This window comes from Moschus berezovskii, chromosome 14, assembly GCF_049115385.1.
Source record: "Moschus berezovskii isolate FMDL1 chromosome 14, NW_MosBer_1.0, whole genome shotgun sequence".
NCBI lineage: Eukaryota > Metazoa > Chordata > Mammalia > Artiodactyla > Moschidae > Moschus > Moschus berezovskii.
In genome coordinates, this window is record NC_142473.1 from 62,468,172 (window position 1) to 62,481,451 (window position 13,280).

The following is a 13,280-nucleotide window of genomic DNA, read 5'->3' on the forward strand; positions in this document are numbered from 1 at the left end:
GATTTACAGCAAATGTTCAGTAATGAGAGCAAGAACCATCAGAAATATCTTCTACATGCTGCTGCTGCTGCTGCTAAGTCACTTCAGTCGTGTCCGACTGTGTGTGACCCCACAGACGGAAGCCCACCAGGCTCCCCCTTCCCTGGGATTCTCCAGGCAAGAACACCGGAGTAGGTTGCCATTTCCTTCTCCAATATGTGAAAGTGAAAAGTGAAAGTGAAGTCGCTCAGTCGTGTCCGACCCTTAGCGACCCCATGGACTGCAGCCTACCAGGCTCCTCCATCCATGGGATTTTCTAGGCAAGAGTACTGGAGTGGCTTGCCATTGCCTTCTCTGATCTTCTACATAGCTGAATCCCTTTGCTGTCCACATGAAACTATCACAACATTGTTAATTGGCTATACTTTAATACAAAAACAAAAAAATTTTTAAAAAAGGAAATACCTTCTAGATGAGATGTATACATTTAAATATTTGCCTCTATCAAGGATAAAACTCACTTCCTTTTCAAGCTGTCATCCACTCTTGACAAAACCAGCCAGCACATCTAAGAAACAATAGAACTAGAAATTCAAGCTCGGGTAACTTAAGGGCTGGAAAGGACCCTGACGAAATGTATATCGTTATTTCCTCCGCCAAAGTCATGAATCTTCTTATCTTCAGTGTCATAGGGTGTTGCTTTTTTCCACCCCGCTTCTGCAATGCCACATCAGCCAGGGTAGTGCCAAGGGCAAATTCTTTTAATGCAGAAGAAGACCTGCGAAAGACAGCAGCTGATTTACCCCTCTTTTCCACATTCTTGGCCCTCTCCTGCTACACCTGCCGACAAGCCTCCACACTGTGACTTCAGATGCCACAGAGCAAAGCCGTTAATGCGCGCTGAACTGAAACCAAGTCCCCAGTAGAAGCTGGTGCTATGCAACAGAAACCTTAAAGGTCAATGCGGTGGGCCTTGGCTAGCAGAAGAGTGATCAATGGACCTCCTTCTGCAGATTGACAAGAAGATAAACATCAAGGCAGACAGTCCTCAAGGCATGTTCTATTGTTCTATCCATCAAACGGACACCACATATCAAACCTGGGAGAACAGCCTTGAAACATTCCGAACACACACACAAATTCCCTTTGGTGAAAAAACTGATCTAGTAGAAAACTCTACTATGGAACCTGGTCATATAAACTTAATTCAAACTAATATTAGACACTGATTTATCCAAAACATGAGATTTCCTTTCCACAGAATGTAATGGGGCTTTGGAAAACACAGTCTGATTGCTAACAGCAAAGCCTGTGGTTAGCACACAACTTGCCAACTTACCATGAAGGATGAAGCCTTCTGCTGCATGCCCTCACAGCCCCAGACTGTTTGCAAAGGGCAGGGATGAAATATTCCATATGTTTTCTTTGTCAGTGACATGGCTATTGAAAGCAAGGCCATGGTAGTCTCCCTGCTGAGGGACTGGGTCAAGCTATTCATGTGTAACCAGGCAGATGTCAAGATGGTAATGGGAAAAACATCTCAAACATTTTTTTTTTTTTAGAGAAAGAGACTGGGGTAGAAAATGCACAACTGTATTTGAAACACTCAGCCAATCTAAATAGGTTGTTAGCACTTTTGCATGTGTTAGCTGCTGCTCTGGCTTTACAATTCATTTTCAAATCAGAGCTAAACTGAAACCCAGAAAAGTTTTTAAGGTTTCTGAGAAAGATTTAAATGTGCTTACCAAGAATGTCATATAACTTTTGAGCAATGTGTGAAAGATTTTAAAGAAGGGATTTTAGTTCTAAAATTACCTCAAGGATAATAAGCTTTTCTTTATCCATAAAACACAACCATTGGTCTCAAACATTAAAAAAAAAAAAACAACACACACACACAGGTATCCAATAACAAGTAAAATATCAAAGTACTTAAAAGAGAAAGTAATCTTATAATCTGCATATTGTTACAAAGTGATATGAAGAGACAAGAATCCAGCTAAATTGTCAAACCTGAACAAATCTTATCCATCCCCAATATGGAAAGTGATGAGAAACTGCTGGGCACTCACTGGCATGAGGTTTCTTAAAAAGTTAAGCATTACTGCATTAAAATCCTTAGTGTTCCAAAGTCTGGAAGTAGAAAATTAGTGTCTAGAGATTACATCTTCTCCCCTGGTGGTCAAATGGTTAAGAATCCACCTACCAGTACAGGAGACACGGGTTGGATCCCTGGTCCGGGAAGATTCCACATGCTGTGGAGCAACTAAGCCACTACTTAACTACTGAATCCACGCTCTGCAACACAAGAAGCCACTGCAATGGGAAACCCACACCGCAACGCAGGCAGCCCCCACTGGAGAAAAGCCTCCCTCCTGCAGCAACGAAGACTCTGCACAGCCAAAAAATAATTAACTAATTAAATTTAAAAAATAAATAAAGGTCACCCTGACACTGTCTCAGGTTACCTGCCCATTTGCTATGGGGAGAAACAAGGTGTCCCCCTATTAGGAGAGCATCCTTTGCCTTGACCAGCCATCTCAGGGAAGCAACAGCCAACCTGAGACTAAGGCAAGAAAGCATGATTTTCCCTGAGCTCTCTCCTCTAGAGAAACTGTAACCCCCAACCATTAGGCTTTCTTGTTGCAAAGGGAGCAGCACCACCTCCAATAAGGGATCTTGATAAAAACATATGCGCTGTTCTTTCTCCACCAGGATCTTTACAGTTTTCTGAATGAAAAGTCTGCCAGCCAAGAAGACATTTTCCCATTAGTATGAGGGCTCACTGTGAAGTCTCCAACAGGCTATGAACCCGATATACATTCAAAGAACCAGAGAAACAGAGTTTAGAATTCTAAATCTAAATGACTTAAAGGGATAATACACATAGACAATTGCTTAGTCACTCCCCAAAGAAATGACAACATAATGTAATGGGTCCTTCAGTTCAGTTCAGTTCAGTCGCTCAGTCATGTCCAGCTCTTTGCAACGCCATGGACTGCAGCACGCCAGGCCTCCCTATCCATCACCAACTCCCGGAATTTACTCAAACTCATGTCCATCGAGTCGGTGATGCCATCCAACCATCTCATCCTCTGTCATCCCCTTCTCCTCCTGCCTTCAATCTTTCCCAACATCAGGGTCTTTTCAAATGAGTTAGTTCTTCACATCAGGTGGCCAAAGTATTGGAGTTTCAGCTTCAGCATCACTACTTCCAATGAATATTCAGGACTGATTTCCTTTAGGATGGACTGATTGGACCTCCTTGCAAGGGGCTCTCTGGTGGTCACTCAAACAGGTCATGCTGAAATTTCTTACGTATGACCTTGTAGTCAAGTGAACTCCTTTTGCAGATGGAAAAGTCGACATCCCAAGGGATTAAGTGATATCCCCAGGACTTCCCTGGTCAGGGAAGCTTCCAGTGGTAAAGAATCTGCCTGCCAATGCAGGGGACATTGATCCCTAGGAAGAGCCCACATGCTGCAGAGCAGCTAAGCCTGTGCTCCACAACTACTGAGCATGCATGCCTAGAGCCTGTGCTCTGCAACAAGAGAAGCCAAGAGTTGCCCCCACTTGCTGCAAATGGAGACAGCCCACACAGCAACTAAGACTCAGTGCAGCCAAAAATAAATAAATAAAATTTTTAAAATTTAAAAAAAAAAAAGTGATCTCCCCAAGTGTGCAGATTGAGGATCTCAGAGGTCTTGATTCCTGGAAACCACACTCTCAAAAATAAAACTATTTCTGAAGTCTTGTTAATAAAAACAGGTCCATAAAAAGAACACTGAAGAGTAGACAGTGACATAAAAAGCTGGATTATGAGACCACGGATTCAGAACGACCTGGGGGAAAACAGAAGGCCAACCGGAAAAGTTTTTCTTTGTTACAAAGATAAGAAAACATTAAGATTTGAAAACACACCCCCCTAATCAAACGAGATGAACTAGCAGTAGCACTGAACAGATGAGAAGTGGGATTATGATAAACTGGTAAGTACCAGTTAGTATATCCACATGTAATATTTGTATAAAAAGTGAAAGCGCTAGTCACTAAGTCATGACCAACTCTTGAAGACCCCATGGGCTGTAGCTCACCAGGCTCCCCTGTCCATGGGATTCTCCAGGCAAGAATACTGGAGTGGGTTGCCATTTCCTTCTCCGGGGGATCTTCCCAACCCAGGGTTTGAACCTTGGTCTCCTGCCTTGCAGGCAGATTCTTTACCATCTGAGCCACCAAGGAAATCAAGCTTTAAAACATGATACTAAATGTTAAAATGCAGTGAATATTCCTTTCTTAACTCTGATCAAATTGTAGAATTCTGTACATGCTTGATATGAGATAAGGAGAGCCTGAAAAGAAGGTCTCCTCTCTCCTGAGAAAAATCTAGTCTGCCAAGCCCTTCTCATAGTATCCATATCATTTATGTACTTTCTCTGAGGGCCTTTTAGCATGAAGCTTACCTGGTAGGTAAATAGGTAAAGCCAGAAGTTAATCAACATCAGAGCCCAGTCCCCACTGTTTCAGAGAGAAGACTGCCAACTTGGAAGCACACCTCCTACCTTGCACTTCCAAACAAAAGGCATGAATAACAGTGAAACTTCTAATGGCCAACTGTCTACCTCACTAGGAAAACAGCTCCAGTCAAGCTCTTTAGGGCAATCACATGTCACCACTTGTACTCAGTGACTCTGTGGCTTGTACTGAGAGCTCCATGTGGGCACTCAGACCCTGGAGGGAATGGATAAGTGGGGTCCCAACCAATCGTGGGCCCATTCCTCAGTCATGCTTCCTATAGTACCAAGAGAAAGACACCACCTCCTTGCCAAAGTTATGTTGCTCTACCCTGGGAAGGAAAATTTCCCCACTGAAAACTTTAAAAATACACAGGAACAGGGAGAATCCAACTTATGATTTTTCTGGATCCCAGGCTCTGAAATCTGATTCAAAGAATAAAAGTATTCTGCTGTCAGTGTGCATTTCCATTCTTTTAACGGTCAATTTTATATTTAAAACTTTGTTTTAAAAAAAGCTATATTCTCCTACGATAAAAATAAAGGGTGGAAGGGAGCTAACTCAAGGGGATTACTCAACTTTTTACTTATCTTGATTCAGAATACTTAAATACAAATGAAATACAAAGGGTAAAGTATCATTAAATATCCCATAACAGATTAAATATGCTTTCCCACTACATGCTTTCTCACCAGCACAGACAGCAGACCAGACTGGGATCTAAACGTATATCCAGTCTTGGTCCAGCTGCCTCCCAAAATATCCATGGTTTACATTTCCTTACAAGGATATTCTTATATTCTTAATGGGCCAACATGCTGCCAAGAGGGGTGGTCCAATGTTTTTCTCACAAGATCTTTCAATACAGTAAAGCTAGAAGAACTATCAAAATATATTTTTCAAATGTTCGTTTTTGAAACCTATACTCTTAGGTGGGCGTTCCTGAACCCCAATCATTTGCATTTAAAATAAGAGATGCCAAATGACAAATCTTACTGCAGCGGGGGAGGAACTAGGCTAGCATGCTCTTTTAACTAGTAAAATATGTAACGGTATCAAAGCATGCTTTAGAGACTAAAAACAACCACCCATTCAGAGTTTTAACTGCCTGTACACGACACACAATACTTCTATACATTTGCTAAAAAGTCCCAGCCATATACAAAGTTTAATAACAAATATTTGTCTATGGGTGGGTGATTTCAGAGTACACTACAAGATAACCACATCTTGCCATTTAAAGGGGGGTATTTGAGTAGTAACTTGCTCAAGTCTTTAGAAAGTTGAGATGTTACTAAATGTATATGAACTAGAAAATCATTTCTAAACTCAGTTTTGAATTCATTCAATTTTAGACAATAGAATGGATACCTGGCCTGCTGTCTGCCCATCAAGTGTTGAAACACAAAAGAAATATCTCAAAAGGCAAACAAATTAGTTATTGTGTAAGAGTACTGATTTGTGAAATGCCTTAACTGGTTTTTCTTCACTGACAGACTTTAAAGCTATAGTATTTTAGTATCCTCAATGAATCTTTCAAAAAACTACACTTCACTGAACAAAACTGGGGGAAAAAAGGGAAAAAATTAGCCATACCCTTGTCTATATAGGAAAACAAGCTTTTTGCATTGCCGAAAACTTGAAGGCTGCAAGAGGCAATTAAAGAGCAAGCTAGATAATACCTTTCTAAAGTCAAAACCTTGATCTCTAGTTTAAAAAAAATGAAAAGAAAAACTGTCTTATCAAGTTACATTAGCTACATTTTTCAGAGTTAAAGGCACATTGGGGAGGGTTTAACTTTTAACCCAGGTGTACTGATACATACTGTGCTTTTATGGAAATAATCTTTTTTTAAAAAAGAGAAAAAGTGAGAAACAGTTTTGGAAAAATTTCAAAGAGTCACTAAAAGAGTCTTACAACTTTACTTACTAGATAATCTACACAGATTCAGAGAGACTGAAAGCAGTGAGAGCCATTAGTCACCAATATCCATTATCTCTTGATAAGAAAAAATGGGAATAAAAGGATAAATAAGCACAACCAAGGAGACCAAAGACCGAAATCCAAACTCGCAGGCTGTCTGTCAGTGCTTTCTACTATAAAGATGACTAAAATAAGAATTTGAGAGATAACCTGACAAAGGCCAAGAAAATGCCCAAACTTGCCTGGATCCACCTACGAGTACAGAACTTTGATCTTCCCTAAGAGATTAAGTTGTCAAATGTTACCTTACGACTCTAATGGTAAGAGCCAAGTGCCTGGACATTAAATGCTTGTGATACCATAACTGTCATTAGCATTGAGTTGGACTGAGAATCATAAAATATTAGTGGTTACCACAAGCCTTCAGGAGCCTCAGGAGAGTCACTGGTTTAAATCCTGGGTACAACTCAGACCACACCCAGCACATTGTTGCCTTGTGAGGCAGTGGTTTCCCAGTCAATGGATACATTTCAGTAGAGTTGGACAATTGGAGAAGTGTTCTAGGTGGGGGAGAAATTTCAAGATTGAGACACCTACACTACTCTTAACACAAGAGAGAGGATCAGACAAACTTATTTATTGGGAAAAATCAAATCAAATAGATAGAAAACTCTTGGCAGTAGGAGTTTTTTACTTCCTTATTCTCAGGTGAAGAAACCAAGGCCCTGAAGGGTTAAGTATGTCACCACTCAAGGTCACCTGTGTGATTTATTGACAGATCTGGAAACCAGCTCTCCGTATTCCCAGCAGAATGCTCTTTCCTCTTGAATTTAAAGAAAATCCAGCAGTTCACTAGTTTGTGAAATGAAGGACCTGTACTTAAAGATGTTCATATATTGCTCTTGTTTAGAACAAAGTTCCTTGGTACATAACACAAATACTTCTCTAGAAAGACAGACCACAGAAAGTAAGCTAACAATGAAATTTACAGACAGTAATTCAGACATCAAAATATCAAGGCCTGACCATCAAAAAAGGCATAAACATTTAGCCACTGATTACTGACCTGCCTGGGAATACAACTAACATTAGAGGAAACATAAGAAAATACTTTCAAATAATACTATTAAAAGAAAGGTGCTTGGTATCATGAGAAAAGTACACCTTAGGGAAGAATTTGAGATGATGCTTCCCAAAGAAGAAAAAACAACAGATTATTTTTTAAAACCCTTCAAAGCCCCTCAGGTAACCATCAATTTTATATAGAAAGCTTGCTAACCTGCCTCTGTACAGGGTACGCACTCTGTGAAGGCTGGAGAGATTATGACTAATTACATGGAAGTGAGGACGTTGAGTAACTTTTTGTACAGTATCCAAATTACTGAAACAGAGTGATTTTATTTTCCAAGTGTGAAGCCATACCGACAGGAAACAAGCGGGGCTATTCTACCCCAGCAAAGCGCCTTAGCTAGTCAGGCATTCTGTAACAAGTCTCCATGGCAAATTTCCTAACACACACTTCTAAACACAAAGAACTCTTCCTCAGAGTGAGTGGCAATAAATAGGCTTGTGCAACTTCAACTAGAAGGATATTCAGATCCTTCTGGGATCTTTTCATGAAAGCAGCAGAAGGCTATAGTCACCTTGCCATCCTAAAATTGTGAAAGGATTATAAAAATCATAGAACATCTGGAAGCTACAAGCAGCCTAAATAGGACCTAGTGAATCCAATGACTTCATTTTTCAAATGAAAAACTGTCACCCGCCTCCCGAAAAAAAAAAGGTAGAATGACTTGCCCAAGGCCACTCAATTACTGAGTAGTATGGTAAGAATTACTAGGGTCAGGGGCTCAAACCTACTACCCTCTCCACAGAACCACAGAAACAGGCTTTATAATCCTAAAACTACGCACCAGATATAACCTAGGATGTGGAAATTTGCGTCTCAAATTGTGTGGCCACACAAACCAGAGAACATACATTCACAATTCCTTCCCCACCTCCACTGTGACTTCATCTCTTTATCTCCCCATCAACAGTCTTGGAACACAGGTGATTAAGACGGCCCTTATTAGATCTAATAGAGGAATAACCTTGAATCTTTTTGATTAAAATACACGTTGGAATTTTAATACTAGTCAGAGCACTTCCTTTCAAACATCTCAGGGTGAAGTGTGACAAGCCATTGCACTGTGACACAGGATGGGGAACTGCTGCTGCGAAATATAAATAATCACTACAGGTGCAGCCGATGCTGTAAACACAAGAATCTCATCAACAATACTGAGGATTACATCTGACTTTGCCCCTAGACTTGGATAAAGCAGCTTTCGGCAGGAAACAGACACTGTTAGACTGAACAAGTTTAAACGAGCCTAAAGGAGAAGAAGCAGGTAGCCTTCTCACTCTGGGGCCTTCTCAGATCTGGACAAAAGGCTAAATGCTGAGAATGCAGAGTTTGGCAATCCTGCGTGGGAATGAGGGCTGAATTCCAATCCCCAATTCTGCCCCTTGGTGTGCCCTGAAGTCCTTATTTATTCACTGCAACATTTTGAAAGTGCTTCCTGTGTACCAGGCTCTGTGCACTCCAAGTTGAATAAAATAAAATCCCTGCTCTGTCGACCAAGAGTCTCCAACATGGGATGTATACACCCCAGAGCGAGGTGAAGGTAAGACACCATTGAGGAATGACAAGAAAATACAAGAACTGATTTAAAATTATAGTCTCATTGTTTTGTCTATGTTTGTGATTACCATTTTATGGATAACTAAATAGGCCTTGGTGCCCATGCTCCAGAAATTAGAAAATCGGTCAATCGAAGTTTGAGGACCCTTGATCTAGTCCCTTGGTGTGTAGCTTAGGCTCACCAAAGCTGTGATGGGACAGCAAATCAGAAGTACTTGCAAACAGACCACGGGTGATTCCAAGATGTCTTGTAAGATCAATTGTTGAATGGGCAGATCATAGCACCTGCCCCTCCCCAATGTGGCTTTTGAGGTCACTGATTTTCCAAAATGCAAATATACTGCCCTTGCGACGCCCTTTACATGCACTGGTCATATAACATATACTTTTAAGGGTGAAATGGAGAGTATTCAAGTGAAATAAGGCGTTGTCAGGTGTGTAACTACTCCACAGGTCACAAAGTGAAGAAGAAAATGTAACACAAGTGCCCACTACCACAGCTCAGAAAGTGCTACGACGATGCTAGTTTAGACAACCTGATCTGGACTGGTGCCAATTATCTTCATGTTTCCCAAGCCATCCACAGTCACTTGTGTAAGGCTCAAAGTCAAAAACAGAACATTTCACTACTTTTGGTGAATTCTAAAGAAAGACGTCTGATGTTCTATAGCAAGGAGTGCACTCTCATTAAGATGTGATATTTCTTTGTGCTTTTTAGGTAATAATGTAAAACAGCCCTTTTCCTTACAGAGCAGGCAAGTCTAGTCATTAAAACTCAAGGAATCTGCTCAACAAGGTCTTTTCAACTGGTCAAAACAGTAAAATTATGCTTTTCTCTCTGGGGCTTGAAAGAAGTTTCAGAGAAAGGCACCTCTTCTGCAATGAATTCCCTAAAAGTTTAAAGAGGTCTTGGGGGGAAAAGATAGTCCCATCCCCTCCACCTAGTCTTCTTTCCTTCTGTCTCCCACTCCCACCCAAACTTTTCCACATAATGTATCTTTTGTAGGCAAAATGCTCCTCACAGCAAAGTTAACATTTTTCACTGAAAAGTTAAATTTCACCTTATTGAAGGAAAATGACTTCAAATGTGTAACTTCAACCTGAAAGGAGGGGGATAAAAAAAGAGAAGGGGGTGGTGGTGGCCAAAGAATGAGACAGGTTCCAAGGCAACTGGCCACAATACTCAAAAAAAAAAAAAAAAAAAACCACCCATTGGCAGAGGGCAAGCAGAACAGATCCGGCCACCCACCTGGAGGCAGCAATATTCTGGCCTGAATAGAGGATTCTCCATGGGGTCTGCTCTTTCTTTCCAACTGTCTAGGTCTAAGAGATCCCCCTCAGGAGCTATAAGGTAAAAGGAAATCCCTTTACCCAAGGCCTTTCAGAACCCCTTTCTCTCTCAAACAGTTCTTTCACTGCCCTTGATTTAACCTGGCCACACAACACAACAAGGAAGAACAGGAGCCTACACCAAGCCCGGCACTCAATTATCCTTTCTCTCCGGGGGTCATCTGCCAGTGCCATCTCCAGCACCTATTTCAAATTCTTCCTTTCTGAAGCGAATGTCTAAAAGCAGAGACTGTCCCCATTTGTGGAGAGGGTCTGTGGAAGTCAGAACCATTTGAGCGACTTCCCCAATCTCGGGGAGGCTCAAAAGAAAAGTTCTCCTGGTTAAGCAACAACAGAAAACGGCTACCTTTCGAGAAGGGCAGAGCTTATGCTCTGGCACTTTCATTTTCCTCCAACATCCTGTACTTCAGGTCAGCGTTCCTTCTCTAAAAGGCCTTTTGGGGTAAGAAGACTAATATACCCAGAGAAACCTGCAATTTGCCCTTCTTCTCCCTTGTTCTGGCCTGGCTTCCCCGCGCGCTCCAGAACCCCGGGCGCTGGCTGATGAGTCCGGAGTGCAAGCGAACCCAGGTGCCAGGTTGCTCTCCCCGGACAGGGCCAAACAGGAAGGCCACTGGCCCTGACTACTGTGCAGGTGTTTCTTCTCCCCACATGCTGGAACCGGTGAGGCTCCAGGTGCTTCCCCACGAGAGCCGCCTCGGTCTCAGACTCGGGCCAAGTTCGAGGCGCCCTCACCCCTAACGCCTGCAAAGCTCTTGCCAGCTGAGCAGGGGGCCCGGGTGAGAAGAGAAAGTCGCGTGAAAAGGTTGCCAAGGGCAAGCGTTTCCAGATTCCTCTTTCCTCCTCAGCCCCAGATGCACTTGAGAGTTAGGGGGTGTGGGGGGAGCTGGTGATCGTGCCCTTAAAGTCTGCGAAAAAGAGCCACACGGTTCTCGGACCCGGATTGGCAAAGCTTGGGAAGCCTGTGGCGCTGGAGTGAATGCCCAGGAGGTGCCGGCGCCACCCCCCACCCTCCTCGGCACATTGCGGGGGGGGTGGGTGTGCGATGGGATCGGCCACTGGCTCCGCCCCCCGGCACCCCCACCCCCGGCGCCCCCGCAGCCCGCACTCACAGCAGTTGGGTGAAAGCACTGAGCCCCTCGGGCACGGCCGTCAGCCCCTTGCCGGAGCAGTCCACCCGACGGTCTCCGTCGCAGCTACAGGGCGCCGCGCAGAGAGGCGGCGCCGCGCCGCTGGGCTCGGCCGAGCCGCGCAGCCCCAGGGCGAGGAAGCAGAGCAACCCCAGCGGGCCCGGCATTGCTGCGGCCGCCACCCGCGCCGGCCTCTCCCGCGGCGCCGCTCGCTCGGCGCGCCTCCGCCGCCCTCCGACGCCCCCCGGCGCCCCGGGCGGCAGGCCTGCGGGTTGGGCCGGGGGCTCTCCTCTCTCGGCAGTCACGCGGGCTCGGCTCCTTCAACAGTACGCGGCAGCAGCGCAGGGACGCGGCGCTCCGGAGTTTCGCCCTTCCCGCTGCTCCATGGAAGCGCAGAGGCAGCCCCAGGTCCTCTCGCGGCTCAGGCCAGCCGGCCCGGCCGGGCGCAGCTGCGGCGGCCGCTCTCTGCCATCGCACCCGCCTCCCGGTCCCCGGCCTCCCGCCGCAGCCGCTCTTCAAGGTTGCGGAGCGCAGACTTCAGCCATGCCGGCCCCTCGCCCCAGCCCCCGCCCGGCTCTCGCACAAACACCCGGGCTCTTTCTCGCTCTTCTCACAGCCGCGGCTCGATCTCCTCCCGTCCTTTTTCCCTTCTAGGGTTGCACGCTCGGGTTCCCAAGCCCCCAGCCGCTGGGTTATGCAAATCACTTAGGTACATGCAAAACTAACCCGTCTCCCGGAGCGCCATTGGCCGGGGGAGGTCCGTAGCTTATTACTATGCGAGGAGGGGAGCCGCCATTGGCCGAGAGTGGACCAGAAGGGCGTGTGTATCGGGCGTGAGTGACAAGGTGGTGGTGGTGGTGGTAGTTCTAGGCAGAAATCCCTGACTTGGCTCGATTTGCGTGGCAGGTTGTGGATCGAAGGTAGAGGGTCTGAAGACGTAGAATCTGGTTTTTCCCTCCCCGACTCGTTTTCTTCCCTCTGCAGAAATTGGATCTCCTAAATTGGACGACCTGAAAAGTAGAACTTGCCTCCAGCATTCAGTTAAGTTTCAAATGACTCTGTGCTGCTCCAAATAGTGAGGACTCTGGGAGCTGTGCAAATGGGAAAAAGATTTTAAAGAGGAGGGAAAAGGCTTCTCTTAATCTGGCATAAATATTTAAGTTTCACCTATATACTAAAATTAAAACAGTGTATCCCCCACGAACCTCTCCCTTCACCTAACATCTTTATACCTATCTCCATATGCACTGGGTAGCTAAGTCTTAGCAATTAGCCACCCACGATATAGAGTTTTGGTGACCCCCAACGCAGACTGCTTTCTCACCTACTTCAAAATCCTGGAACACAGGAATCTTGTTAGGGTCAACAGAAGTGATGTTCCTGAACACTGGAAAATTTTTCCAGACAACACAACGTTTGAGTGCTAGTAACTACCCTGGAGAAGTCAGCAGCAACTTTGGTGTTAAGTGATTATCAGCATTCCTTCCTCTCCTGGATTTTTGTGTCATAATAGACCCCTCATTATTATTATTGTTTGTACCAACTACTGCTTTGTAGGCACCTCCTTTCTGCTGTCCACTATGATTTTGAGTTATTTTTCTTGATTTTGAAGACATTTCCCACAAATATTTTAAGAGTTTAATATTAGGCAGAGTTAAAAATTTCACTGTCATTAAATTGATTACTCATGTCATATAAGT

General features: G+C 44.3%; 1 protein-coding gene across 1 annotated transcript in view; it reads right to left on the minus strand.

Annotated features, from left to right (window-relative positions):
- LGR4 (leucine rich repeat containing G protein-coupled receptor 4) overlaps positions 1-12,265 on the minus strand; it is a 104,752-nt gene extending 92,487 nt beyond the window's left edge. The window contains exon 1 of the mRNA XM_055423749.2: positions 11,563-12,265. Coding sequence (XP_055279724.2) covers positions 11,563-11,747 — 185 coding nt within the window. The 5' untranslated portion in view covers positions 11,748-12,265. The remainder of the gene's footprint in view (positions 1-11,562) is intronic.
- Positions 12,266-13,280: the final 1,015 nt, after the last annotated feature.